Source organism: Podarcis liolepis, assembly GCF_965112155.1.
Source record: "Podarcis liolepis genome assembly, chromosome: 4".
Classification (NCBI taxonomy): Eukaryota; Metazoa; Chordata; class Lepidosauria; order Squamata; family Lacertidae; genus Podarcis; species Podarcis liolepis.
Genome location: NC_139558.1, coordinates 93,643,840 through 93,670,953, shown reverse-complemented (window position 1 = coordinate 93,670,953; position 27,114 = coordinate 93,643,840). Strand labels below are relative to the sequence as shown.

At 46.4% G+C, this 27,114-nt stretch overlaps 1 protein-coding gene across 6 annotated transcripts in view; it reads right to left on the bottom strand.

The window, feature by feature from the left end:
* The window catches only part of DLG2 (discs large MAGUK scaffold protein 2), a 904,765-nt gene that overhangs the window by 311,495 nt on the left and 566,156 nt on the right, over positions 1-27,114 (bottom strand). Inside the window, exon 8 of one of the 6 annotated variants that reach the window (XM_083499674.1) lies at positions 18,433-18,615. The exons of the other annotated variants lie outside the window; for them this stretch is intronic. Coding sequence (XP_083355800.1) covers positions 18,433-18,615 — 183 coding nt within the window. The remainder of the gene's footprint in view (positions 1-18,432; positions 18,616-27,114) is intronic. 6 annotated transcript variants of the gene reach the window in all.

The window sequence follows — 27,114 nt, the reverse complement described above, 5'->3', positions numbered from 1 at the left end:
GGTTTCTACACAGAGAGACACAGAGACCTATAGGTACATAAGCTAGAAGCATTATCAGAGTTCAGGGATACATTCCATACTGGCAAAAGGGACAAAGCAGGACAGGTGAGGGGTGTGGCTGCAGAGGCCATGTGACCTGGAGGTTTGGTGGGCCATGTGTGTCCCTCAGGTCTGAGGTTCCCAATCCCTGCTGCAAATGTTAGCCAGGGATTATCAGGCATAGGTGACTTCATGCTACATTTTGGTAACTCTGATCAAGGGTGTGAGTTTGTGGTAGTGACTCGCTATATCAAGAAGCCATACCCACACCATCTCACAGGCCACTACTAGTGGTAGCGCAGTAAATTCAGACGGGGTTGTGAGCCAAACACACCTTGAAGCCATCACATGCCTGTTTCAGAACATAGGCAAAGTTGGGTGCACTGACACAACAACCTCTCTCACTGCACTATTTCGGTTCCACATGTGGAGCTTTGGGAACATTTTGGGCATCACGTGGCAGGACAGAGTCTCAAACAAAGATGTGCTCTACACATTCCCAGCGTATTTGCACTCCTGCCTCAGCAACGTCAATGCTGGCTTGGTCATGTCCATAGAATGGAAGGTGGCAGGATTCCCAAGGATGTGCTCTACAGTTTCAGGCACGAGGTGTGGGCAGACTCTGTGCTACAAAGATCTCTGCAAACGTCACATGAAGGCTGACAACAACAACCTCACTGTGTGGGAATCCCTTGCCGACAACCATAGTGCCTGGAGACGGTCAGGTCATGCATCCATAGCAGTGACCGGAGGAGAAATGCTTGCTGGGAAAAGAAATGCCATGGGGTACCTGTAACAGCAAAACCAGTTATCTGCCCCACCTGGAATAAAACATGTATCCCCTCTATTGGTCTCTACTACCACAGCAGGGGCTATAATTCTACAATAGTTTGGCTTCATGCCCAAAGGCACACTTTCCCATTGTCTGCCAAGACAGACAGATGCCAGCAACAAGCCATGATGGCAATGGTCTTTCTCCACAGCTGGAGTCTGAACATCAGTTGTTGGAAACCAAAGGAGGTCTTGCACTCAGGTCCTGTTTGCAGGTTCCCCACAGGCCACCCAAAGTGAGAACAGGCTGCTGGACCAGATGGGCTACTGGCCTGATCCAGCAGGGGACTTCTTTTGTTCTTAAGTTCTTATATATCTACTGAGGAATTGCATAGGCTAATTTGGGTTTTGAACACTGAAATTGTGCCTTGTTTTATCACATGGCTTTCTGGAACTAACAAGTGACGCAGTAATAAAGGCTCTAACCAAGGCATACAGCAAAATGAAAATCCAATATGCTAATTATATGAACATGTAGATTGGGAACCGGCTGCATATTCTCAACAGAGCAATTTTTGTTAAATGCAGTGATTGTGAAGTGGGAAATGCAGTGATTGCGAAGTGGGAATTGTAGAACTCAACTGTACCAATTGTTATTTATCACACAAGATACACAGACAAGCCTCACTTGAGCATACCTTGGCTCTAGTGTGCTTTTAGTGCAGTTTTGCCATCTCAGATCATAATTTCATTGTAGCACAGCAGAATCTGTCTGGGGCCAATTAAAACCTAACAACGTACCTGGGGAGAGTATTAATATCCCCAGAAAGCAAACCCCTGTCATGTCTCGTTGCTTAAGTAAAGAAGGCACCGTAGGCTATTAAAATGCAGGCAGGAGCAACAAACATGATTAAGGGGCTCAGAAAGATTGACAATTTTCTCTACATAATGGCAGCAGACCCAGAGAACTGTCAATAAAGCTCGGCTAAATGGAGACTGAAGGGCTGGAGGAACCGGGACAAGAGAACCGTCAACATGCATTTGAAAGAAACAAATGCTCTCCCTGCATGAAAATTACTGTTTTGAGGATGGCAAAAAACAGTCGGGTGTACAGAAACTAGGGAAAGGAAGTCAATTCAAAGCAAGGTGGGGGATGAGACAGAAAACTCAACTTTTGATGCGCTGTTGAAACTGCCTCTTCCTTCGCATCTCATCACAACAAAAGTGTGTCAGTAGAGATCAGCAGATTTCAGCACTCACCAAGACCCACATTTCAGTAGGAGACTCGGTGGTGACCACTCCCAATAACTCCTGAGCTTCCTTGCTGTTCCTGCCTGTTCACGTGCCCTCCCTGACTATATAACTCACAGGTGGGGTATTTTTTCAGTCTGAATGATGCAATCCCTTCCGAGCATCCTTCAGTGTCATCATCCACTCCCAGAGACAAGCAATGTCCTGAGTGAGGTTAGAAGAGCATCTTGCCTTATGCCAGGGATGGAGAACTTATGTCTCCAAATATGCTGTTGGACTATACCTGTCATCAACCTCCCATCAGCCAATGGCCATGGGAACTGTGGTCCAAGGGAGCAGATGAGAACAGGATACTGTACTAGATGGGCATTTGGTCCAATGCAGTAGGCTTTTGTGTCCACAGCCCTGATCCTTCACCCCATAACCATTGTGTAATTGTGACCACACCTGGGCAACTACATTCCAGGCACCAAGCAAAACAGCAATGGATGCACCACCAAGAAAGGAAAGAGACTGTATCTGCATTTCCCAAGCAACAAAATATTGCTGGGAAAATGGCACTGCTCCCAACAGAAGCTTCTCGATATGTTGAGTGGACTCTGCATTATAAATGAGAAGCAAACTGGCCATTTCTGATTTCTAAAGAAAGATCCCGATTGCATGAACATTGCAGATTTCAACTGTAGCTGGCTGCACAGTGATAAGTGGAGCTCTGTAGTTTAACAGAATTACTATAGCGAGATTGAGCAAAACCCATTTAACAAGGAGTTTAGAATGCATTATTTAGCAGATGGTGCCATAAAATATTTACTAACAAGACGGGGAAAACTCCCAACAAAAAACACAGGCAGCACAGGGGAAAACTGAAAGAGGGCTCTTTGAAGACATCTCTAGGATGATACAGTAAGAGTTTTTGCAAACAAAATCTATCATACAGGACCCAAGATGATGGTGTACATTAACAATGAGCCATTCCAGAGAGGCAGCTTTGCAAACTCACAAGAACCCACCATTATACATTTGCAAATGGCAGACACTGCTGTTGGCATCCATTCATCTTAGGAGATAATGAAAGAGTGCACCTTTGGGGCAAGGTCAAATCGCTGGAGAATTACCATGCCTGCTGTGGCTGTAGAGGCTGATACAGGAGAGACCTGTTTTGTTGCAGCTGGGGCAGGTGAAGGCATCCAGTTGTGCTGCTGCAGATGCCCCATGACATTTCTTCTCTCTGCACTTCTCCCAGAGATCATTCCTCCTCTGGTCACTGCTATGCTTCCCTGCCTCCATTTGTTGAAAAGATGCACATCACAATAGGGTCTTTGAACAAGCATTTTTTTGTAGTAGGCATAAATTGCGAAGGGGTGTGTGTGTTTTCAAAAGCTTGGAGAAACTTCCAGGGAGCTCCAAATGGCCAAATGACTAACTGTTCCCTGGTCTGATTCTCCAAGTGTCTAGGAATGCCTGTCCATTGTTCCCACTTTTATTTAGCACAGGAAATGCCAGTGCAGTGGCAGCAAACACAATTACTACATAAAGGATGGACTGGTTTTTGTCTGAGCTCTAAAGCTCCACTGTCCTGGATTTCTGGACCACTGGAATTTGGGAGCACTGAAGCTAGCACACCTAATCCCCAAACTGAGGGCAGGACAGATATACCCATAATACACTAGCGAGCTGCAGCCTGATAGGACGTTCCACTTGTGGCCTCGAATGCACTCCATAAAGAACCGACTTATGTGCCATTGCCTTAATTCAGGGTTAAGGAGGTCTCACCTCCCTTCAATAATTATGTCCAGCTTGCATCAAGACCCCTGCCTCCTTGGAGGTATAGGCTTATACTAGAATGGGGAAGGACCACAGCTCAGTGGTAGAGGATCTGCTTTGCATACAGAAGATCCAAGGTTCAATCCCCAGCAATTCCAGATAGGGTTGGGTATGTTCCTCACATCAAAACACTGGAAAGTTGCTGGCAGTCACTGTAGACAATATTAGCTTATACTGAGCCAGTCCATTGGGCCATTCTGATCCATATGTTAGTTCATAAAGTATGGATTAGGCAGTTGGCTTCAGAATATGGACATATCAAAATTCTCCAGCACTTCTGCTCTTACGCTGGACCCACTGCTACCTGTTCTCTTCTGCGTATCTTTCCATTCCTTATTTCCTTATCCACTTCTAAGGATAACCAACTTTATCCGCTTAGATAATCAACAACTTTCTCTTATAATTTCCACAACAGCATGAAAGCGGAACACCTAAAAAAGAAGAACTGGTTCGACAAGATCTACCCCAAAGGATATGCAAATCCAAAAGAAGAGCTTCCTTTTATCTCTCCTGAAACTGCTGCCATAATCAATTCCATTGAGTGACCCTGAGTTCTAGCATGTGCGTAGGAGGTGGGGAGAAAATTCATTTCTCCGTATCAATTACAATGTCATGCTCATTCTACTTCTTCCAAGTGGCCAGAAGTTCCAGGGATAGAATGCTAATCCAGTCACACCTTCTTTTGGAAGGAGGTCACTGAATCCTTATTAGAAAATTTTGCATACTTGCATTCATTTACAAATATAAATGTCTCATTCTTAAACACCAGAGTCCATCGCTCCTGTGCCAGATCTCTGTGGAGCCTGCCAGCACCTTAAGACGCTTATGGAGCCCACCTTCAGCTCTCTTCCATATCTGTCTGCCCCAAAATGCAGTTTCTCACCATTTGAAGGCACCGAGATCACACCTCTTTTAGCTAGTTGTGGTGGGGCATCTCCCTTTCAAGTTTCTCATTAGCCCTCTTCAGGCGTTCAGGACATGTGCTTCCACACGTGGGAAGGATGCAGGGATATATTCAAAGAATCATAAAGTTGGAAAAGACCACAAGGGTCACATACTTCAACCCCCTGCAATGCAGGAATCATTGAGTGCAACAGCTTTCCCCTTTCTCCTCCCAATTGATGTTCCAATCATCTTTCAACTCACAGAGAATGAGCTTGAAAAGCGGGGAGCAACTTTGACTCTTAGCGGCTCCCTGCATGTTACAGACCCAGGGTTCTAATATATGTGGGACATGCCCTGATGTACAGGAACATCACCATTTTCAAAGGAACAAGAACAGGAGCAGAGCTCGCATGCTCACCCTGTGGTCCATTCTGAACGCTCCAACCATCCAGGAGATTAGTTACGGAGATGAACCTCGCTAACAAAAATGAAGGTTCTAGGCAATTCTGCCGAAACTATTAAGGCAGTCACTAGCAGTACCCACTGACTCTATTAATCCACTCTTGGCCAAACTTCCATTCTGACAATCATTTTATAAACCTCACAGTAACTAGCCTTTTATTTCAAAGAGGTGTGAGGACAGGGAGAGACCCCTGACTTTTCAACACTCCCCTTTAAATGGCAATCATCACCATACTCCAACATTCATCCAACTTCCCTTACCTGTGCTGAAAGACGGGAAGTTGCTGTTTCATTCTTTTTAAGGGAGGAGGAGAGAGTTCTCAGCAGGAAAAGACAGCCAGGACCCTCAGGAACGCACGACTTCGGCATTCCGAAAGAAGTCCTTCAGATGAAGTAGTGCCACAGATGCGCGGGCAAAGGGAATTCAGGATGTGTTATGTAAATTTCCTAATTAGATGTGCTATCAGATTGCTATCTCGCAAATAAAATGTTAATCAGAAGCTCTTCTTTTTGACGGATAAGGAGGGTTGGGGGAGAGAGACAGATGTTTCACTGCGGGATAATCTTACTGTACCCACCCTTGTTGCATTTTTCTCTGCAGGGAAAAGACTTGAAACTAGAGCAAGGCTGCCTACTCCTCATCCGTTCGTGTTCTGCATTCATTTGGGGGTGGAGGGGAGAGCTGTAGCTCATTGATAGAGCACCAGCTTTTTAGGCAAGAGAGCTCAGGTTCAAACTTCGGCTCAGGTTCAAACCCCGGCATCTCCATGTTTATTATTTTGATTTGCATGTGCATTTTAAAACCCTGGAAAATGAGATGCGGGGCATCTCCAGCTGTACAGGAACCAGATGGCTCCAGAGGGTGGACCAGAACAACGATGGGGGCAGATCTAATGTGCTCACTGCTGTGGTCCATTCTGAATACCTGAAGAGGGCACTGCCCATCCAGGAAGCCAGCTGTTGAGAGGAACCTCCCTAAGAAAAATGAGATATAAGGGAAGATTCCAAAAAGGGATATTTCTATCCCAGACAAATATAAACATCAATGGCACTCAAGGGGTGGTATCAACTAAGTTTTACTGGGAGTAGACCCACTGAAAGTAATGAACATGGCAAAGATTCATTAATTTCAATAGGTCTACTCTAAAAAACTTCAGTTGAATGCCACACACTATGTCTTAAAAGCCATAAAATCTGCTCCATTACTGCAGGGTTGGGGAACCCATGGCCAGGCATACATTCTTGGACTCCAAGTCCCATTGTCCTTGACTACTGGCCATCTTGACTGGGGCTGATGGGAGCTGAAGTCTAACACAACTGGAGGGACACAGGATTCCCCACCACTGCTCCAATGTTTCTCCTGTCCACTTTAACCTGTAAACTCTTTGGGTTGCAAAGATCTATCTATGTTACCTGTGCACACAGAGTGTGAACTGAGGGCACACACAGAGCACAACCATCATGGCTAGCAGCCATCGATAGCCTTTTCCCTCTATGAATTTGTACAATGTTCTTTTTAAGCCATCCAAGTTTATGGCCATCACCACTTCCTGTGGGAGCAAATGCCATAGTTTAACTATGCACAATACCCAAGAATATTCAGCAAAAGCCCTTCCCTGCATTTTGATACCCACAAATAGCATGGATGCCATTTTTACTCAGCCCTGGATATATAATATTACCCTTCGCTATCCTTTCTATGCAGTAACAGCTCACACTTTAACTTCATTCTGTATCACAGTAGTTCCACAGAGAGTCCACCTATGCTCAGCTTCTAGATTTGAAGAGCATTGGACTTTGACAAGGGAGACCTGAAGTCCAGAGCTCTACAAACCACAAAGTCCCCTGGATGACATTTGGTTCAACGTTTTCTCTGTGCTTGATTGACTTTACAGGGGTTGTCAATCTAACACTGGATAAGTCCCCTTCAAGCTCCCTGGCAGAAGGGGTAGTCAAGAAAGAAATAATTTTGCAGTGCTTCATCACATGGGATAACAGCTCAATAATCTCGTCATTTATATTCACGGGGTCCTGATCCCTGACAACAGCCCGTAACAGACGCTTTAGAGGAAAGAGGAAGGTAACCCCAATGTGGGTAATTAAATAACAGCTTGCCCCACTTTGGAGTTGTGTTATGCCCTCAGGCACGAGGGGGGAGTTTACCTGAAGTCATCACTAAAGAAACCATATGGTGTGGCTATGGCCATATAGACCAATTAAATTCTTCCAAACTGTCCTAGGAGTTTCGTTAGTGAAAGTATTATTTGTATACTGAAAGAGCCTTTCGCATATAAAAAAGTTCCTGCAAAACTGCTGTGATAGCCAAGGAATATAACTGAAATGAGTCAAAGATGCTGTCATGGAAGGTTTGGAGGACGCAGCAGTCAGGAAGCAGAAGAAGAAGCTTTATAGAAAGGGAAGGGTTGTAGAAGGTCCCAAACTCAATCCTCAGCATCTCCGGGTATGGATGGGAGAGTTCAGGGCCTGAAATCCTGGAGAGCCACTGTCAGTCAGAGAAGACAATACTGAGCTAGATAGACAAAGGGTAGCTTCCTATGTTCCCAAATAGCAAATCACAAGCTCCACCAAGACACAACTAAGTCTAGCGTCACCTAGTGACTAAATGACATACAATATCATTATCCACATGGATGTCTGTACATTTTGAAGGGTGCAAGACAAAACAGCAAATCTAAAAGGAAGATTGTGCTGCACATCTGGGTAGTATTAACGGCATTTATTTTTTTTGGAAGCACAGCATACTGTTTCCCAAATATTAGCTTGCAAAATCCTGAGCATCACAGCCCACTGGGCACTCAATTGGATTCATTTTTGCCTGCCTAAGATTATGACAATGGGGGTGAAGGTGGAATGTTCAATATTTGGCAGAACACAAAATATATGGGTGGTATATGGGTCAGATTGATAGATGGCACATTTTACAGAAACCCTAAAAAAACCAAAACCTTTCACCTGACTGACAAAGAGAAGAAAAATCACCACCCCCTGTTCATTTACAGAAACTGTATGTTCTCCCTGCATCTGTCTTCATTTGCAGTGTCTTGCCCACATCCTCAAGGCTCCTTCTAAAGGAATCAGAAGAGTGAGCTCACTGTAACTAATGTGCAGGCATTCAAGGCTCTCTGTACAAGCAAACTGGTAGCTGAGCCAGGAAAGAAGCAAACACTGCAAGCAGGCAGGAACACAAGAAGCTAATTTAAGTCCAGTTCAGACCACTGGTCCATCTAGATCAGGACTGTGTACGCCTAGCTTGGCTCCACCAAGCTACAACTCCAGGCTTCAGTGTCTGGCTGACCCTTGGGAAATTCATACATTCACTTGACCACTTTTGCGTCCCAGTGAAATTGTCCTTGCTGATGCCGGGGACTATACCTGGGACTCTTGGCATGCAAAAGCCAGAGAAGAATTGGGGCGGTGTATAATTTAGCAGGGGATAGTGCTCAACCCATCCCCAGAATTAGGTTACTTCCATTTGATACAGTGGATTTGCCTGGATGTGTTAATGCTTAGGCAGCTTGTTGGAAATCTAAAGCATGCTATCAAGTCAGAGGAGCATGCTCCGAGGAGAATGCTTATATCCTCATGACAGATTCAGCCCACTTCAAAGCCAACTTCACTTTAACAACTTCCACAAGCTCTCCAACAGTTAAAGGTCAGCTGCCTTTTCCATTAAAGATGCATTTTTCATGGGCTTGTATCACACCAGTTTCAATTTAAGATGCTGCAGCTTGCAGCTTTGTCAGTCACAATGCAGTTCTCTTCTCCCAAGCAACAATACAATTCACCTCCCAAGGCAATGGAAGGTCAGTGCAAAAAAGGAGAGAAAAGGTTTCAGTCTGCTCTGCCTTGAATGCATATAGGTTTACTGTAAATGCCATGTTCTCTGTGTTCTCAACAATAGTTGCCCTGATCGAGCTGAGAGGTACAATTAATAGTTTTATTAATGCATCAGATGAAATGTGTATATTACGTTCTTGCAAAATCCTTTATGAAAATTCAACATTTGTCCTCTGGTTTTGGATCATAGGACTCATAGATCACACCACTTGTGGGTGGAGAGTCCATCGCTAGGCCTACAAACTTTGCTCTCTCAACTTCCTTGGACCCTGTGGAAGACTACCTTGCAACTTCTCCTGCTTCGAAGACATGCAGGAACATGCAACTACAGAATGACATGCGGGCCGTTTAAAGTTCACGGCTCTTCTAGGTGACAATGTATTCCATAGCTCAGCCAGAATGACTCATTACAAGCTGCCAGAGCCTTGCGGCAGAATGGGATTGTATTAGAGGGTAAGGTTAAGGAAATCATTGGGTGATTGGGGGGAGAAGAGCTTCAGCTGGAGGAGTAAAACTCAGAGGCAGTAATATCAGGATTTGGAGGCAGAGTGTGATCACCAGCAACTGGCATTCTGAAACATACCACGTCTTATTCTGAACTTAGCATATAGCCATCATACCAGTAGTCAGTGGCAGTCTTATATTACCATATAGGATATTTTCTTGGAGTTGTATCCAATATGGCACTAAGTAAGCATCCCATGAACACAAGGATTTCTGCTTGTAAAATGGGACTTCCCCTCTCCCCCTAAATCTTTTTCTAAGGGCTCCCCCAACCCTCCAGAACAGTTTTGTGGAGGGTGCAGGTCATGCATGGGGAGAGGAGATGGAAGGAAGTCTTGTTGCACAAGTGGAACTCCTTGGGATGATGGGATGAATTACTTGAATACCAGCCTTGGAAAGCATGTTGGGTGGAAAGGTCTTGGAGGATTAAGAAAAATAACAATGATTCACAAATGCTTGTCCTATTTCAATACTACCACCTAGCAAGAAGGCTGTTCTCCGTAGCTGCTGACTGAGTATCTGACAGAATTTAGCTTGCATGGCTATAGCCAGGAGCAGATCAGGGATGGCATATGGTGGAGCAATAACTGGAAATGCCAGCCAATTTAAAAAGTCAGTTCAGAACATCACAGTGTGTGCTCACACAGGCTGTGGGGAAACAGTTTAGGCATGCAACTGACCATCTGCTGAACACCTGGTTGTCCACTTCAGACCCAGTTCCTGGTTACTTATCAAGGCCCTCACATTCTGATTCTCTGGTCACCAATGTGGCACTTTTGAGGTCTTCCCCTGGCACCATGAAGCCTCTAAGCCACCCCCTCCCCACGGTCACGAGGCTGTGATTGTGGCTGAAAAGTACAGAATTGAAGGAGGAAGTTGGAAGAGTGATACAAGCTAATTCATATCAACATTGTGTAGGCATATAATTGCACAACTCAAACCTCTCTGTCTCTTGTTTCTCTCTCTCATTTTTCTTTCTCTTTTCAAAACACTGTGCACTCTTGAGATTTATTGGGAAACAATCAATATCTCCTACAATGTTTAGTAAACAAAACAAAACAAAACAAAACCCTCCATCTGGACAAAAAAAGAGAGTCCTAGCTTTGATTTTGTTCTCTAGATCGAATAATGTACACTGATTTTGCCATCAAGGCATAATTCCATGTTTTATCATGCCATTCTTTAATAGACAGTATATGCAAAAGTCTCCTCCGTGCTGTAGACTGTACGACTATGGAGAAGCTCATTCAGGCGCTAATTCAAGTGTGGTACAGGGATCCAAAAATCAACAGTGACTGTTCAAAACTAGTAGACTCCATGCCAAACCGTGTTCAAATGCTACTTAAAAATAGAGGAAGTCATATCTGTTACTAATGTACATATATGTGAGTTTAATCAGCGCCTGAATGAGCTTCTCCACAGTCGTACAGTCTACAGCACGGAGGCGACTTCTGCATATTAGTCCACAAATTCTCAATGGGATTTACGTCCGGGGAATTCCCTAGCCAATCAAGTACCTGTATTTGCTGCTCTGTCATGAATTTCTTCACCACTTTCAATGTGTGACAGGGGGCAAGGTCCTGCTGCAATATCTCCGTACCGTCAGGATACCTCTTTTCCATCTCTGGAATAACTCTTTTTTGTAGAACAATTAAAGGAACAACTGGGTGCAGATATTTACCAGATCACATCTCTAGCACAAGTTATTTGGGCACCAGAGGTAGAATATCCCACAAACACCTTTCGCTTCCCTTGACATCATAGTCATAAAAAGAAATAACAACTATTTGCTGCATTTTCATGACATCCAAAATCTGTTGCTGGCGGCAGCTGCCTCACTCTGCCTAATGGTAGAAATGGCCCTGGAGATACCTAAACATGAAAGGGATGTTGTAGCATGGCTATCCAGAGATGAATAGAGATACAGATCCTTCCAAGTAGAGAAGGGGAAACAATAGCATTAATCAACTCTGAATAGGCAGAAATCTGTACAGGAAAGGAAAAAAACAGCTGATTCAGTTCCTCCTCTGTCTGAATAGCACAGCAGCTGGTTGATATTATCAGCAGTCAAGAACTTGATGGCACTCTGAAACTTCAAATATGTGGTTGAGGCGACTCATAGGCCTCTTAAGTGGCAACTTACAACCTGGAGGTCCTGTATGGAGATATGCTTTAGAACAGGCATGGCCAAACTTGGCCCTCCAGCTGTTTTGGGACTACAATTCCCATCATCCCTGACCACTGGTCCTGTTAGCTAGGGATGATGGGAGTTGTAGTCCCAAAACAGCTGGAGGGCCAAGTTTGGTCATGCCTGCTTTGAAACATGGGAGCTAACTCCTAGGGACTGTGGGGGCTTCAGCCCCCACAATAAAATAATTGAGGGGGTTGGGACCCACCCAAAGTTGATGGACATTCCTATTCAAATGTTGTGTGTGCACACTGTGTCATGGAGTTGATTATGTGGAGCGGGGCTTACCTGGGCCCCCACAATATTTAATTCAAGTTGGCGCCTCTGCTTTAGAAATTGAACCTGCGTGCAAAGCAGGTGTTTTCCACTGAGCTTTGGTCCTCCACAATCAACACATAGAGCAATCACTTTCTTTCACAAGGACAGACCTTTCAGGGAGGGGACCGCATAAATGGAATCAGCCTCCAATATGTCCTAGAGGAGACAGTTAAAACACAGAGAATGTTAAATCCCATGGCCATTTGGGGACAGCAGCAATTAAAATAATAAGCTTTAATTCTAGCTGGAGGCATCTTCATCTACTATGGCTCACTGAGGTCTTTTGTTTTACGCCAGAAATGTTCTCCACCTAAATTCTAACAATCATTTTGAACAAAAATTCCAGAAACTCCTCTATGAAATTCCTGAAAATCAGGTCCAGCCTCTTCTCCCTTATGGTGGCACCTAAATAAAGCTTTCGTGGAGATGTCAGGGTTTTGAAACAAACTTGCATAAGCAAACACACAGTTAAACCCCCCACCCCACCCCACTAATTGCCATAAAATGGTTTGGAATGGAAAGGCTCTGGAACTGAGTAGGTGTTGAGAACTATTTGTCATTGTAGATGTTGAGAACTGCTATTTATCACCGTCAGCACTCAGGTGTCAAAAGTGTCCTGGCATTGGTAACCTCAAGAGTGGATTATTGAAACATGCTCTATGTAGTGCTTCCCTTGGACTTAGCCTAGAAGCTGTAGCTGGTGCAAAAAGCAGCCAAAATTAATGCAGATTACTAAGGAGAAAGAGGTGTGGGAGGGAGACTCACCAGGTCTCTGGGACTGTAGTATAATGCATGATGTGAGTTTTGTGGCGGTGGTTGCTAAGACAGATTTATCCAGCAGCTAAGTGCTTTCATGGACTCTCTAAGTAGGACTCTAATGGCCATTTCTCAGCTGTCCTTGCTGTCTTACTGAATTACCTATTATCCAAGTATACAGCAAGCAGAAACATGATACTCCAAAACAGAATATCAACACAGGAGCCTAAGAAGAATCTACTGGATGCGCCCAGGGTCTCTCGGTGCAAAGGAGGCCATAGAGTGTGCTTGTTGATGGTTGCACTGAGCATTAGGGTTAAGAAAATGAAGGTGCGTTTGTGTGGGGGTGGGGGAGAGAGAGAGAGAGATTGGCTTCAGACCCAGGAAGATCCATCCACATGTGAAAGGGAACTTACGAGCACAGATCGATGGACCTGTCAGTTTTGGTTTCTCTTTTTTCCAACCTTAAATTCAATTCAACCAATCTCCGCATGGGTTGGTGATTTTTCTGCATGAAAATCTGTACGCATTTTCATATGCATTTCTCAGAGAACATCATGAAAAAGGCATTCAGATTGCCTGAAAAGAGGCATATGCCGAGCGAAACTGTACATTAGGACAAAATTTCTCTGAATGTTTTTAACGTTCTTGTTGTGTTGGTATCCATTCTTTGGTCAGAATGAGAGATTGATGCTTCAATTTGTGCATCAGTTTGGGAGATGCAAATTTGGTAAAAAGGTAAAGGGACCCCTGACCATTAGGTCCAATCATGACCGACTCTGGGGTTGCAGCACTCATCTCGCTTTATTGGCCGAGGGAGCCAGAGTACAGCATGACTAAGCTGCTTCTGGGGAACCAGAGCAGCGCACGGAAACACCGTTTACCTTCCCGCCAGAGCAGTACCTATTTATCCACTTGCACTTTGATGTGCTTTCGAACTGCTAGGTTGGCAGCAGCAGGGACCGAGCAATGGGAGCTCAATTCATGGCGGGGATTCAAACCGCCAACCTTCTGATCAGCAAGTCCTAGGCTCTGTGGTTTAACCCACAGCACCACCCGCGTCCCAAGCCACCCACATTAAAATGAGAATGGAATAAATCTCTCCTTCATCTCTACCAATCTCCATCTCACCAAAATGGAGTTTGCATTAGCAACATGCAAGCAAGGGCATTCTTAGGGCCCGCCACCAAAACATGGGCCCTGGAAACCTGCCGCCAAAGTCCTGGCACCTATTCTACATAGGTGAACCTGGAAGAGGGCAATAGGCCATAGCTCAGTAGGTAGAGTATCTGTCCAATCCCTGGCATCTCCAGGTAGGGCTGGGGAATGTACCTGTCTGAAACCCTGGGAATCTGCGGCCAATCGCTGTAGACAACATGGCATGGGGTGTGTGTGTGTATGTGTGTGTGTGTCAGTCTTGGTATAAGACAGCTTCCTATGTTGCTAAATTGGGAAAGGGAGATGAGTGGCCTGAAGGCAAGTAACTTGTCGCCCCTCCCCATTTATTCCCCGTTTGCTCATCCTTTGGAGTCGCTTGAAGGAGAAGTACTTTTACATGTTCACCCTTGCCTCCCGAAATACACTTTGCCTCTTTGTTTCCCCAAGACTTACTCAAGACACAGACGAAGCCAAGATTGCACCCTGTAGTAATCATATACGATATCATATAATACTAAATATAATTCCCCTGCTTCCCGCAAGCTAGTTCTGCGGCTGATTCCAAATATAGGGTATTTAAACGGAAATGGCACTGTTTTATCCATTTGCCGGAGCCTCTGCACATTTCTACATGGTCCAGCAGTTTCCGGCGCCTCTTTGTGACATTCAGGCTGGAAAAACAGCAATGGCAAGGTTGAAAACTAACATTAATTGTCCTTATGATCCAGGAAAGACAGAAGGGCTCAAGCGTTTGAAAGTGCAGGTGTGAAGTGGCAGCTGGCATGGCTCCCCCAACCCAACAGACATAAAAGGAGGACAGAGAGCAACACTGAGAAGCAACACTGAGAAGCAACACTGAGAAGAGCAAGCAGCTGCTGAAGGCAGAAGCCCACATAACACCGTATTTGCTTTTCATCTCTGGAAAGGTCTTGAACAAGAACATGTTCATAGGAAGGCAAGGACAAGAACATCTTGTCCTGCGTCCCTGTTCTCACAGTGGCCAACCTGGTGCCTATGGAGAGCCCAGGAGGAAGACCTGAGGGCAACAGGCGCTTGCCCAACTTGTGCTCACCAGCTTACTGCCTCCAATGATGGAGGTATGGAAACAGATGGAGGTCGGTGGGACGGAGGGAGGCAAAAGGAAGCTTGGGAGCAAAGTTAAGAAAGAGAGGAGAAGAAGGCAGTGTATGATGCTGAGGACGATTATTAGAATCTCAAGGTCTACCAATACGAACCAAGTGTAAAATAGTAGCATAGGGCATGCAATCAGTGACAGCGCCCCACGACTAGCTCCTGAGATAAAGGTAAAGGTAAAGGGACCCCTGACCATTAGGTCCAGTCGTGGCCGACTCTGGGGTTGCGGCGCCCATCTCGCTTTATTGGCCGAGGGAGCAGGCGTACAGCTTCCGGGTCATGTGTCTAGCATGACTAAGCTGCTTCTGGCGAACCAGAGCAGCGCACGGAAACACCATTTACCTTCCCACCAGAGCAGTACCTATTTATCGACTTGCACTTTGAAGTGCTTTCAAACTGCTAGGTTGGCAGGAGCAGGGACCGAGCAATGGGAGCTCACCCCGCCGCGAGGATTCGAACCCCCGACCTTCTGATCAGCAAGTCCTAGGCCTACAGCGCCACCCGTGTCCCTAGCTCCTGAGATAGTCTGCATATAAAAGTATCAACACCATCCCTATTTTACCATAAACTCAATTTGTTCCCTGTTCTTTACTATAAGGTTCCAGTGCAGGTCACAACAATCTAAAATACATCCGGTGCGGCTTCCGATTGAGTGCAGGAAGCTCCTGCAGCCAATTGGAAGCCGTGCCTTGGTTTTCAAACTATTTTGGGAGTTGAACAGACTTTCGGAATGGATTAAATTTGAGAACCAATGTACCACTGTACATTAGAACAGTTTAAAGCAATTTACAGTCACAAGAATAGGATGGGTTCACACACACACACCAGGTGACAAAGGGCAGAGTACAAATGTGTGTCTTCAGCATTCATTGAAAGCTGCATACTTTCTGTGGGGAGTTCAACAAATTAGGAGCTGCCACAGAGAAGGCCCTCTCCCAGGCCTCTGCCACCATCCTGAGCTTCTGAAGGCAGTGGAACCCTCTTCCAATCTTCCAATAGTTTGCTTTACAATATAAACAATCCCACACTCCATTACAGTAGCAATTTAATCTTTTTTTGACCTGCATTCTTATCCCATTACTTTGATCTGGATTATGTAATTTTGGGTGAATGTGTTGACTCTAAGATAATCTTTTTAAAAACAGAAACAAACCCCTTGCAAAACCCCATTACCAGCCTCAGAAAACCCGACTCAGGGAGATTGCACTGAAAGAACACCTTTTAATTATTGCTACAGACTTTTATAACAGCATTGCTTAGTTTTATCCTCAGTACAAAGATGCTTTGGGGTCTAACATGCTCCATTTAATGGGAAAGTAATAAAGGCATCTAAAATCCTTTTCTAAATCCAATTCCAAATACTAGGGAATATACTGATAGATTTTAAAACTAACAGTAGTGGGCATTTTTGGCTGTGTGCTAGTTGGGAACCAGGACTATTAGAAACCTTTAAATACCCAGATAGAAAACATGTCAGCTTAACACCTTCTTACACTAATCAAAAAGAGTAATATGCTATTGAGGAGCAAAGGATCCTGGGAACTTTAGATGGTTAAGGGTTCTGGGAGCTGTTAAGAGACCCCTCAGCACACTTCCCAATCAATAGCACCCGGATTCTTGGGGGGTGTGTGTCAATAACTGTTAACGTAGTATAAGAGTTCATAAGCATATGGTGTGGCTGTGGCCTTTGCACCCAGAGTACTTCTTTGAAAGCAGCTTTCCCCTGCCAACAATCTCTAGATTGTAAACTTACTGAGGGCAGAGACCACCCCTTTTTCTTTCCTATTTAAAATGTCACTCTGCAAACTGATTGTTCTGAATACATCCTTACATGTGTAGCGCAGCCCACTACACCTTTTAAAATGTTTTCAATTTCAGATCAGTATTTAATAATAGCAGCAGTGCTAACAACAACAACAACATTGCAATATTCAGTTATATTCAAAGAAGTGAATTTCCTTTACACTTTCTCTTTCAGGAAACTGAGACCTAACCCGTCTTCCAAAATGTAACACTACAGGCAGAGAAAATGAGACTGACAAGCTGAATTTTTCAAACATTAGGCTTCATTTCCCCATACCCTGAGAGTGTTATGTTGTAAGTAAGATGTGTGTTTTGTTCCTTGTGGAAATAAATATATATATATATCACACTGCACAGTCTAAAGCCAACACGGCTGTACTGAAATGTGGTGTTATACTGCTTTTCTATTTATTTTTTATTGTTATTTTAAAAAAAATTCTACAAAGAAAACATCTATGTGCCTAGAAGGACTCTTACAATGTGCACCATCATAATACTTTATTCAGCTTTTGGTTCCTTATTCTTCTCCTCATGACATTATATTAATTCAAGTAATTAAAAAGGCACCACAAAGATTTGGCAGGGTATTGAAGCAGAAGTTTCTGAATAAGATTACAGTGACTGACAGAGAAATTGTGTGTGTGTGTGTGTGTGTGTGTGCATGTGTGTGTGTAGTAGGGGACACACACAAGCATTTGTGTATGTGTGGAGCAGATTGAGAGAAGTACAGATATTTTTCAGTATTACTAGTCATGGAAGAATCAATGAGAATTTAGTTTTCCATTTCTCAGTTTATCTTTAGCATAACCAAAGTAATCAAAGTATAAAGTAATCAAAACTTCACATCAAAATTACATCTTAGAGAAATAAACATATATAGGGTGATATCCAAGTAAGTTGTACTCAGAGTAGACTCATCGGAATCAATGAATTTGAGTACACTTATTTTACAGGGTCTGCTCCATATATGACTATCGTTGGATAACACCCATATAAATCACACACACACAAGTGAACGGGGAGAAGGAGGCTGTGCAATCTTTTTACATAGATCTAAGATTTTGCAATGTAATTCATCCCCATTCCTCAGTAAATGCATCATTTAAAAAGTATACTGTACTAAAAGGACACCACACTCAATTTTTCCCATGCAAATGTCAAATGCAGCAAAGCCACCAAGCGTGAGGCAAGGGAATACTTCCTACCCACCCCAAAGAAATTAGTACATTAAAAGAGAAGGAAAAAGCACACAGGAACATTGCAAGGTCTCCCATCTGTCCATACTTTTAGAACGATGCCTGTGAAAAATGAACAGCACACCTCACTTCTATAAGAAAGCAACCTCACTAAGCAGTCCTCCAGCCTTCGCCTGAAAACTTTATAATCCAAAAGGCAATGTGTGTAACTTTTCCTTTCCTTTTCCTGCCTGGACTTCGAGAGTCCATTGAGTTGGAGAGACTTAAGGGAATAAAGGATCTCACCTGTACTGGGTGGTACCAGCTGTGGGGGCAGGTGCAATCCGTCCACCATTCCCCTCCTGCCCCTTTTGCCTTAGCTAAGGTTTTCGGGGGGCTTTTCTGCACATTGTCCCACGACGTACTACACTTAGTCCTGGGCTGCGTCAGAGTTGGACCATGGGGTCCGGAAGCGGAGAGTGGCAACGCCTGCGGACGACAGCAGCCCCCCTGGGAGTTCTGCCGCCATCCACAGGGATAGTGGGCCTCCCTAGGCAGTGTTGGCACACTTCTGGCAAGGTCAGCCCCTTCAGACCCCCTGCAGCAGCTGTGCTGCCTAGGAAGATAGGCGTTCATGTTGCACCGGTGTCAAAGTTCTTCCCAACACACGCACACCCTCCCTCTCTCTTCTTCTCTCAGCAGATGCAAAAGTCCTGTTCTGCAGAGCCTCCAAGTACCTTTGACAGCTGCTATAAGCGGAGCATCGTGGGAGCCCGGAGAGTAGAGCTGCACAGCATCATCTGCTGGCTAGTAGCTCTTTGTCAATAGATGACTCAACTCGCAGAGCAACTTGACAGCATCCCTGCTTCAGGCAGAAGCAATCAATGCTCTACACAGCTGGGTTTACAAGGCTAAACTACAAGACCCTCCACTCCCTTGTGGAATGATGAAAAGAAAGTCATAGGAGGATCCTAAGCAGGGGAGGGGAGCCACACAATTCAGTTTCTCCTCCTCCTTTTCCCAAGCAGAAAAGCCTTCCCTCCTTCTTTTTCTAAAGCAGATATGCATGCAGTTGTCATCAGAATAGCCCTTCTGTAAGGAAACAGAAGAGCTAGCCTATGAAAAACCAGAGGGTGATAAACAGAAGGGTCATCAAGAAACACACACACACACACACACACACACACACACACACACACACACACACCATGTATCTCATATTTACAATCGGAAGAAAGCAGATTTTAGCTTGGCTGGGAAGGAATATGTGTGCTCTGGGATTTCCGAGATAAGAAGCTCAGGTGGTGATAAAGGGTGGTAAAGGGAAGCCATGTCATGTTTTGTTTACTGTATTTTGATACTGCGCGTCTGGTTTACAGTGTAGAGTAATGGCCAACCTTCTAAGAAACATGATGCAAAAGAAAAGGGAGGGCAGAACAAAAGCCAGGCTTTCAACTCTTACACACTGCCCTGTAACAGCCACATGGAATGATCACTTTGGCAGGCAATTTGGGAAGAGGAGGAGACAAATGCCAATTGGTCCCAGCCAAGATAGGCCTGTATTGTCTCACTGATACCTTTGACGCAGCCAGGTGGGATGGGTGTCCATGCAGCTGCTTCCAGCAGAGCTAGCAATAAGAGCTGTCTTAACTCATCTTCTGCTGCAACGTGAAATGAGTGTTTCCTGATGGCCCTGCTTGTGGACTTCCCAGAGGTAATTGGTTGGCCACTGTGAGCACAGTGGGGCAGATGAAGGTGTCTAGTTTTGCTGCTGCAGATGCACCATGGAGGAGGAGTTTGGATTTGATATCCCGCTTTATCACTACCCTAAGGAGTCTCAAAGCGGCTAACATTCTCCTTTCCCTTCCTCCTCCACAACAAACACTCTGTGAGTGCTAAAGAAGGACAGAACTTTCTTTATGTATGCTACAACAGCAGCAAGAACACTTATTGTGCCCTGTGGTGAGTGCCTGAGGGCCCTGCTCTTGCCACTTACCATCTGGCTTGGGGCGGGGCCTGGGGCCTCACAAGGACTGCTCTGCAGCCCAGGAAGACTCCCCTGTGGTGAGTGCCTGAGGGCCCTGCTCTTGCCATTCACCATCTGGCTTGGGGCGGGGCCTGGGGCCTCACAAGGACTGCTCTGCTGCCCAGGAAGACTCCCCTGTGGTGAGTGCCTGAGGGCCCTGCTCTTGCCACTTACCATCTGGCTTGGGGCGGGGCCTGGGGCCTCACAAGGACTGCTCTGCTGCCCAGGAAGACTCCCCTGTGGTGAGTGCCTGAGGGCCCTGCTCTTGCCACTTACCATCTGGCTTGGGGCGGGGCCTGGGGCCTCACAAGGACTGCTCTGCTGCCCAGGAAGACTCCCCTGTGGTGAGTGCCTGAGGGCCCTGCTCTTGCCACTTACCATCTGGCTTGGGGCGGGGCCTGGGGCCTCACAAGGACTGCTCTGCTGCCCAGGAAGACTCCCCTGTGGTGAGTGCCTGAGGGCCCTGCTCTTGCCACTTACCATCTGGCTTGGGGCGGGGCCTGGGGCCTCACAAGGACTGCTCTGCTGCCCAGGAAGACTCCCCTGTGGTGAGTGCCTGAGGGCCCTGCTCTTGCCACTTACCATCTGGCTTGGGGCGGGGCCTGGGGCCTCACAAGGACTGCTCTGCTGCCCAGGAAGACTCCCCTGTGGTGAGTGCCTGAGGGCCCTGCTCTTGCCACTTACCATCTGGCTTGGGGCGGGGCCTGGGGCCTCACAAGGACTGCTCTGCTGCCCAGGAAGACTCCCCTGTGGTGAGTGCCTGAGGGCCCTGCTCTTGCCACTTACCATCTGGCTTGGGGCGGGGCCTGGGGCCTCACAAGGACTGCTCTGCTGCCCAGGAAGACTCCCCTGTGGTGAGTGCCTGAGGGCCCTGCTCTTGCCACTTACCATCTGGCTTGGGGCGGGGCCTGGGGCCTCACAAGGACTGCTCTGCTGCCCAGGAAGACTCCCCTGTGGTGAGTGCCTGAGGGCCCTGCTCTTGCCATTCACCATCTGGCTTGGGGCGGGGCCTGGGGCCTCACAAGGACTGCTCTGCTGCCCAGGAAAACTCTCCTGCGTGAGTGCCTGAGGGCCCTGCTCCTTCTTGCCACTTACCACCTGGCCTAGGGAGGGCCTGACAGGCCTCACAAGGACTGCTTCTGCCACTTACTATCTGGCCCAGGGTGGGGCCTCACAAGGATGGTTGTTGCCACTGATGCTGCTACTGCCCAGGAGGACCCCGAGGAGTGCAGAGCTCTTTTTAACATGTTTTGTTTTGTTTTTTAATAATTCCCTTTCCCTTTCGATTCTATATATGGGGGTGGGATGGATGTTTGGGTGGGCTGGGGAATTTGTTAGATTTTGATGAATTTGTAATTTTTGTAGTTTTTGTTTGTATTGTTTTATTGTTTTCTGGGTTGTTTTTGGTTTCTTGTTTTTATTGTTTTAAGGTTTATTGTTCTAGGCTGCGAAAGAATAATATTAATTGCCATCAATGGAGGCCACTATGAGGCCTGGGATTGCTACCGTGGAGGGGCGAGGGAGGTATGGCGGTGGGGGCAGATGTTACAGGCGAAGGGGATCGAGATATGGATACGCTCGTACCCTTTCCAATCTGCGCCCCATCCCGAGGGACGAGGGTAGGGTGAGCAAGGATTACTCACCTCCGTCACTGGTGCTGTGCAATGCCAGGTCTATAGGCAATAAAACCGCCACCCTGCGAGATTTCTTTATCTCGCAGGGGGTCGACCTGGCTTGTGTGACGGAGACCTGGGTGCGCGAAGGGGCAACAGTTACCTTACGAGAGATGGCGCCCCCGGGTTTCTCTGTCCTCCACCAGTCGCGGACTGTGGGCCGGGGGGGAGGGGTGGCATTATTAATCCGGGAAGATTGTCCTTTCAGGGCTCTACCATCGCCATCGATCCCCGGCATCGAATGTGTTGGCCTAGTGTGGGGCTCCGAGGTGAGCTTGGCTGTCTGGCTGGTGTACCGGCCACCTAGCGCACCAGCAGCCACCCTGTCAGGCCTATTGGAGGCGGTGGCCGGCTGGGCCTTGGAGTTCCCTAACCTATTGGTATTGGGGGACTTCAACATCCATGCTGATGCCACTCCCTCCTCACAGGCTCTGGACCTGGTGTCTTCCATGGCGACACTAGGGCTCTCCCAGTTTGTTTCGGGCCCCACACATCAAGCAGGCCACACGCTGGATTTGATCTTTGGCGTTGGTATAGATGTGATCATGTCTCCTTCGACGAAGGTGCCATGGTCTGATCACTACGCTCTGAAAGCCAGGATTGACTTTCCACCCCCACCCTGCTTAGGTGGCGAGCCAATTTGGGCTCGCCCGCAGAGGCTGATGGACCCTGAGAGATTCCGCCAAGCCTTGCGGGACCTTGCTCCCCCTGGCGACTCATTGACTGAGCTTGTTGAGGGCTGGAATGCCCAGCTCCTGGCAGCCATCGATGAGATCGCACCTAAGCGCCCTCTGCGGCCCCGCAGAAACCGGGCTCCCTGGTTTACCGAGGAGCTCCGGAAAATGAAGCGGGACCTCAGACGGCTAGAGCGAGTATGGCGGGGTGCCCGTGACGGAGCCTCAAGAACATCTTATAGGGCTTTTATGAAAACCTACGAGATGGCGGTGAAGGCTGCTAAGAAGTCATACTTCTCGGCCTCCATTGCATCCGCTAGCTCTCGCCCAGCGCAATTATTTAGTATAATCAGGTCTTTAACGTCCCTTGAGGGACAGCCAAATTTAAATAACAAATTGACACACGGCTGTGAGGCATTTGCGAGCTTTTTTGCGGAGAAGGTCTTGTCGCTCCGCCATGACCTCCCTGCCAATTTGGATACAATAAAGGAACTGGAGGCCCCTCGACTGTCCTCGGGTCCAGTATTGGACCACTTCGACCAGATATCCCCAGCCGATGTGGACAGACTCCTCCGAGCTGGAAAGCCCACCACCTGTCCTCTCGACCCGTGCCCATCTTGGCTGATTAGAGCGTGTCCAGACGAGGTGCGGGCCCTCCTGGGGGATATCATCAATTTGTCCCTTGGCACGGGGACATTCCCAGGGGAACTGAAGGAGGCAGTGGTGCGCCCGCTCTTAAAGAAAACATCATTAGATCCTTTAGATCTATCCAATTACCACCCGGTTTCGAATCTTCCGTTCCTGGGTAAGGTGATTGAGAGAGCGGTTGCTGAACAGCTTGGTGGGTTTCTGGATGAAACATCGGCTCTGGATCCATTCCAGTCCGGCTTCCGCGCTGGTCATGGGACCGAGACGGCTCTGGTCGCCCTAACAGATGACCTTCGTAGACAGCTGGATCGAGGCGGGTCGGGGCTGCTGATTCTTCTAGATCTATCAGCAGCTTTCGACATGGTCGATCACGAACTTCTGGACCACCGCCTTGCCGACGTGGGGATCCAGGGCACAGTCCTTCAATGGCTGCGCTCGTTTCTCTCTGGTCGGGGACAGAGGGTGGCGCTTGGGGGGGAATTGTCATCGCGCCACTCCTTGGTGTGTGGAGTACCTCAGGGTGCGATACTCTCCCCGATGCTTTTCAACATCTTTATGCGCCCCCTCGCCCAGCTTGTTCGGAGTTTTGGGCTGGGTTGTCATCAGTATGCCGATGACACCCAGCTCTATCTGTTGATGGATGGCCATCCTGACTCGGCCCCAGACACACTGACCAGATGTTTGGAAGCTGTGGCTGGATGGTTACGTGGGAGCCGGTTGAAGCTAAATCCTTCGAAGACAGAGGTCCTGTGGCTGGGACGGGGCGATATGGGATTGGGGGGGCAACTCCCATCTCTTGCGGGGGCGCAATTAGTGCCAGCACCGTCCGTTAAGAGTTTGGGTGTAATCTTCGACACCTCCCTTTCCATGGAGGTGCAGATTGCAGCTATAACAAAGGCGGCATTTTTCCATCTCCGCCAAGCTAAGCAGTTGGCTCCTTACCTCTCTCGCCCTGACCTAGCCACTGTGATCCACGCGACGGTCACCTCCAGACTGGATTATTGTAACTCGCTCTACGTGGGGCTGCCCTTGAGACTGACCCAGAAACTCCAGCGGGTGCAGAATGCTGCAGCGAGACTCCTTACGGGGTCTTCGCTGCGAGATCACATTCACCCGGTGTTATACCAGCTGCACTGGCTCCTGGTGGAGTACAGGATCAGGTTTAAAGTGCTGGTTTTAACCTTTAAAGCCCTATATGGCCTAGGACCCTCGTACCTACGGGACCGCCTCTCCTGGTATGCCCCACAGAGAAACCTACGGTCTTCAAATAAAAACATCTTGAAGGTCCCAGGCCACAGAGAAGTTAGGCTGGCCTCAACTAGAGCCAGGGCTTTTTCGGCTGTGGCTCCGATCTGGTGGAACACTCTGTCACAAGAGACCAGGGCCCTGCGGGACTTGACATCCTTCCGCAGGGCCTGCAAGACAGAGCTGTTCCACCAGGCCTTTGGCCAGGGTACAGCCTGACTCCCTCCCTCGGCAATCTTCGCAGAGCTCTGGCCCAATGGTTGCTGGTGGCTTGAATTAATTAATTTTTATAATGAATGATTTTAGAATGTTGTTTATGTTGTACTTTTGTACTGTTTTATTGTTGTTAGCCGCCCTGAGCCCGGCCTCGGCTGGGGAGGGCGGGATATAAATAAAATTTATTATTATTATTATTATTATTATTATTGCAAAGTATTGGAAGACACAAGATTTACCCACTCTGGAAGAATGGCAGATGAAGGTGATGGATTATATGGAATTGGCGGAAATGACTGGCAGAATCCGAGACCAGGGAGAAGAGTCGGTGGAAGAAGATTGGAAGAAATTTAAAGACTATTTACAGAAATATTGCAAAATTAATGAATGTTAGAATGATGTCTGAATGAAGTTAAGTGGTTTTAGCAGCAATGTTATTAAGGTGTATGTAAAAATGGATTGTTAACAGGTGAAAATCCAAACATAATTTATTAAGTTAAAGGATTAAGATAAAAACAAAGAGGGAAAGAAATTGCTGAATTAATTAATAGAACTGGAATACAAAAAAGGGAGGTGTGAGGAGGTCAGGGAAGCAAGGAAATGAAATGTAAGGTACGGAAAGATTGATGTGTTTTTTAAATGTTTATTATCTTTTTTCTGTATTTCTTCTTTTTTATTTCTTTCTTTTTTCTTTTTCTCGTTTTATTTATGTAATCTTTTCTTTGAAACTTTAATAAATATCATAAAAAAACACTCTGTGAGGTGAGTGGGGCTGAGAGACTTCAAAGAAGTGTGACTAGCCCAAGGACTAGCCCAGCAGCTGCATGTGGAGGAGCGGGGAAGCGAACCCGGTTCACCAGATTACGAGTCTACCGCTCTTAACCACTACACCACACTGGCTGCACCATTCCTCCTCTGGTCACAGTTGCGGATACACAACATTGACTACCTGTTTTCATGCACTACGCTTGTCTGCCAGGGATCCCCACGTGATGTTGCCAACCTTCTTGTCACGTTTGCAGATGTCTTTGTAACACAAAGCTGGTCTGCCAACAGATCTGGTGCCTGGAGCCAGCTCCTCATAGAGCACGTCTTATGATTGCCCTCCATATTACAGATGGGATGAATGAGGCTGAGAAAGAATTGTGTGCTTAAGGCTACCAAATGAGTCCACAGAATAGATGAGATTCGAACAGGGTGGCTTCCTGATTTTTGCTCTGTCTCTTATTAGAAAGCATGGCATGCCGTAGTGGCTATCAGAAGAGAACTTGTGGTTTTCTAGGAAAAGAGTTGTAGAACTATAATGTGACGAAGCCGGGGATGATTCAGCTTCCCATTAAAATTTGCATTCTTCAGCAGCAGCTAATTGATTTTTGCATCCAGAATGGAGATTTATTTTTAAAACCATTTAAAGGCTGTTTGTTTGTAATACACTATTGCCGGGTTTAATGCAGATGCATAATATGTTTGACTTAATGGTCTCTGGAAGAATTCTGTTTGGTTCAGTGATTAATAGCTCTCACATGTGTGGCAGATAACAACCCCAGCAGAGAGTTATAATTAGCATAGGACAGAGAATGAGAATTCGTAGCCCTGCAGGTGTAGCTGAACTACAACTCCCATCATCCCTGACCATTGACCATGCTGGCTGGGGTTGATGCAGAGCTGGAGTCTACCAACATTTGGAGGGCCACAGATTCTCCATACCTGCCATAGGAGAAGGGAAAACATGACCTGAGAACCACCCAGTCCTCATATTTAAACACAGATTTCTTCCTAGTCAAGGACCGGAAGGTATTAAACCTCGATAACTAGCTGAACTGTTGGCACAGTCCTTATTCCTACACCTTACTGTGAGCTTAAGTATGTGTTTCTGAAATAAAAGCACAATTCCCCCATGTTTACACCTGCTGACATTTGACTCTAACCCTTCCTCTGTTATTTCCTGTGTCAGATTTTTAGAACCTGTCATCTTCTACATTCATAGCATGTATCAGAACCACAACATAATAATGAACTGATCCATCGATTATGGTTTTGGAGCCCCAGAAGTGACTTTAGTCCACATTGCCTATTTTTTTTTGCTTTAAAAAGTGCATCAACCCCCCCCCCCAAAAAAAAAACCACTCAAAAACTATAAAGCATAGGATTTTTTTATTCACATCAGTGACTTTGACATTTGCAACAATCCAGTATAGCAATGTTAATCAAAACCTGAGAATGTACTGTAGTAGTAGTAGTAGTAGTAGTAGTAGTAGTAGTAGTAGTTGTTATTATAGTGGAACAACCCCATTGAAAATGATGGCTGTGGTTACCCAGACCTCCTTGCTGGTTGCAAAGCGGTCCCCATAGCTGCTCAAGCTTCAGGGGCCCCCAAATGCAGCTCCACCGTAGGCTTTCCACAGTCCGAGCCAGGGATCTTTCACATCGCTTGCTACTTGGTCCTTTGTAGCAAGTCACAATTTTAACTGGTGGCCTAAAGATTCCTTCAAACAAGGAAGGAGAC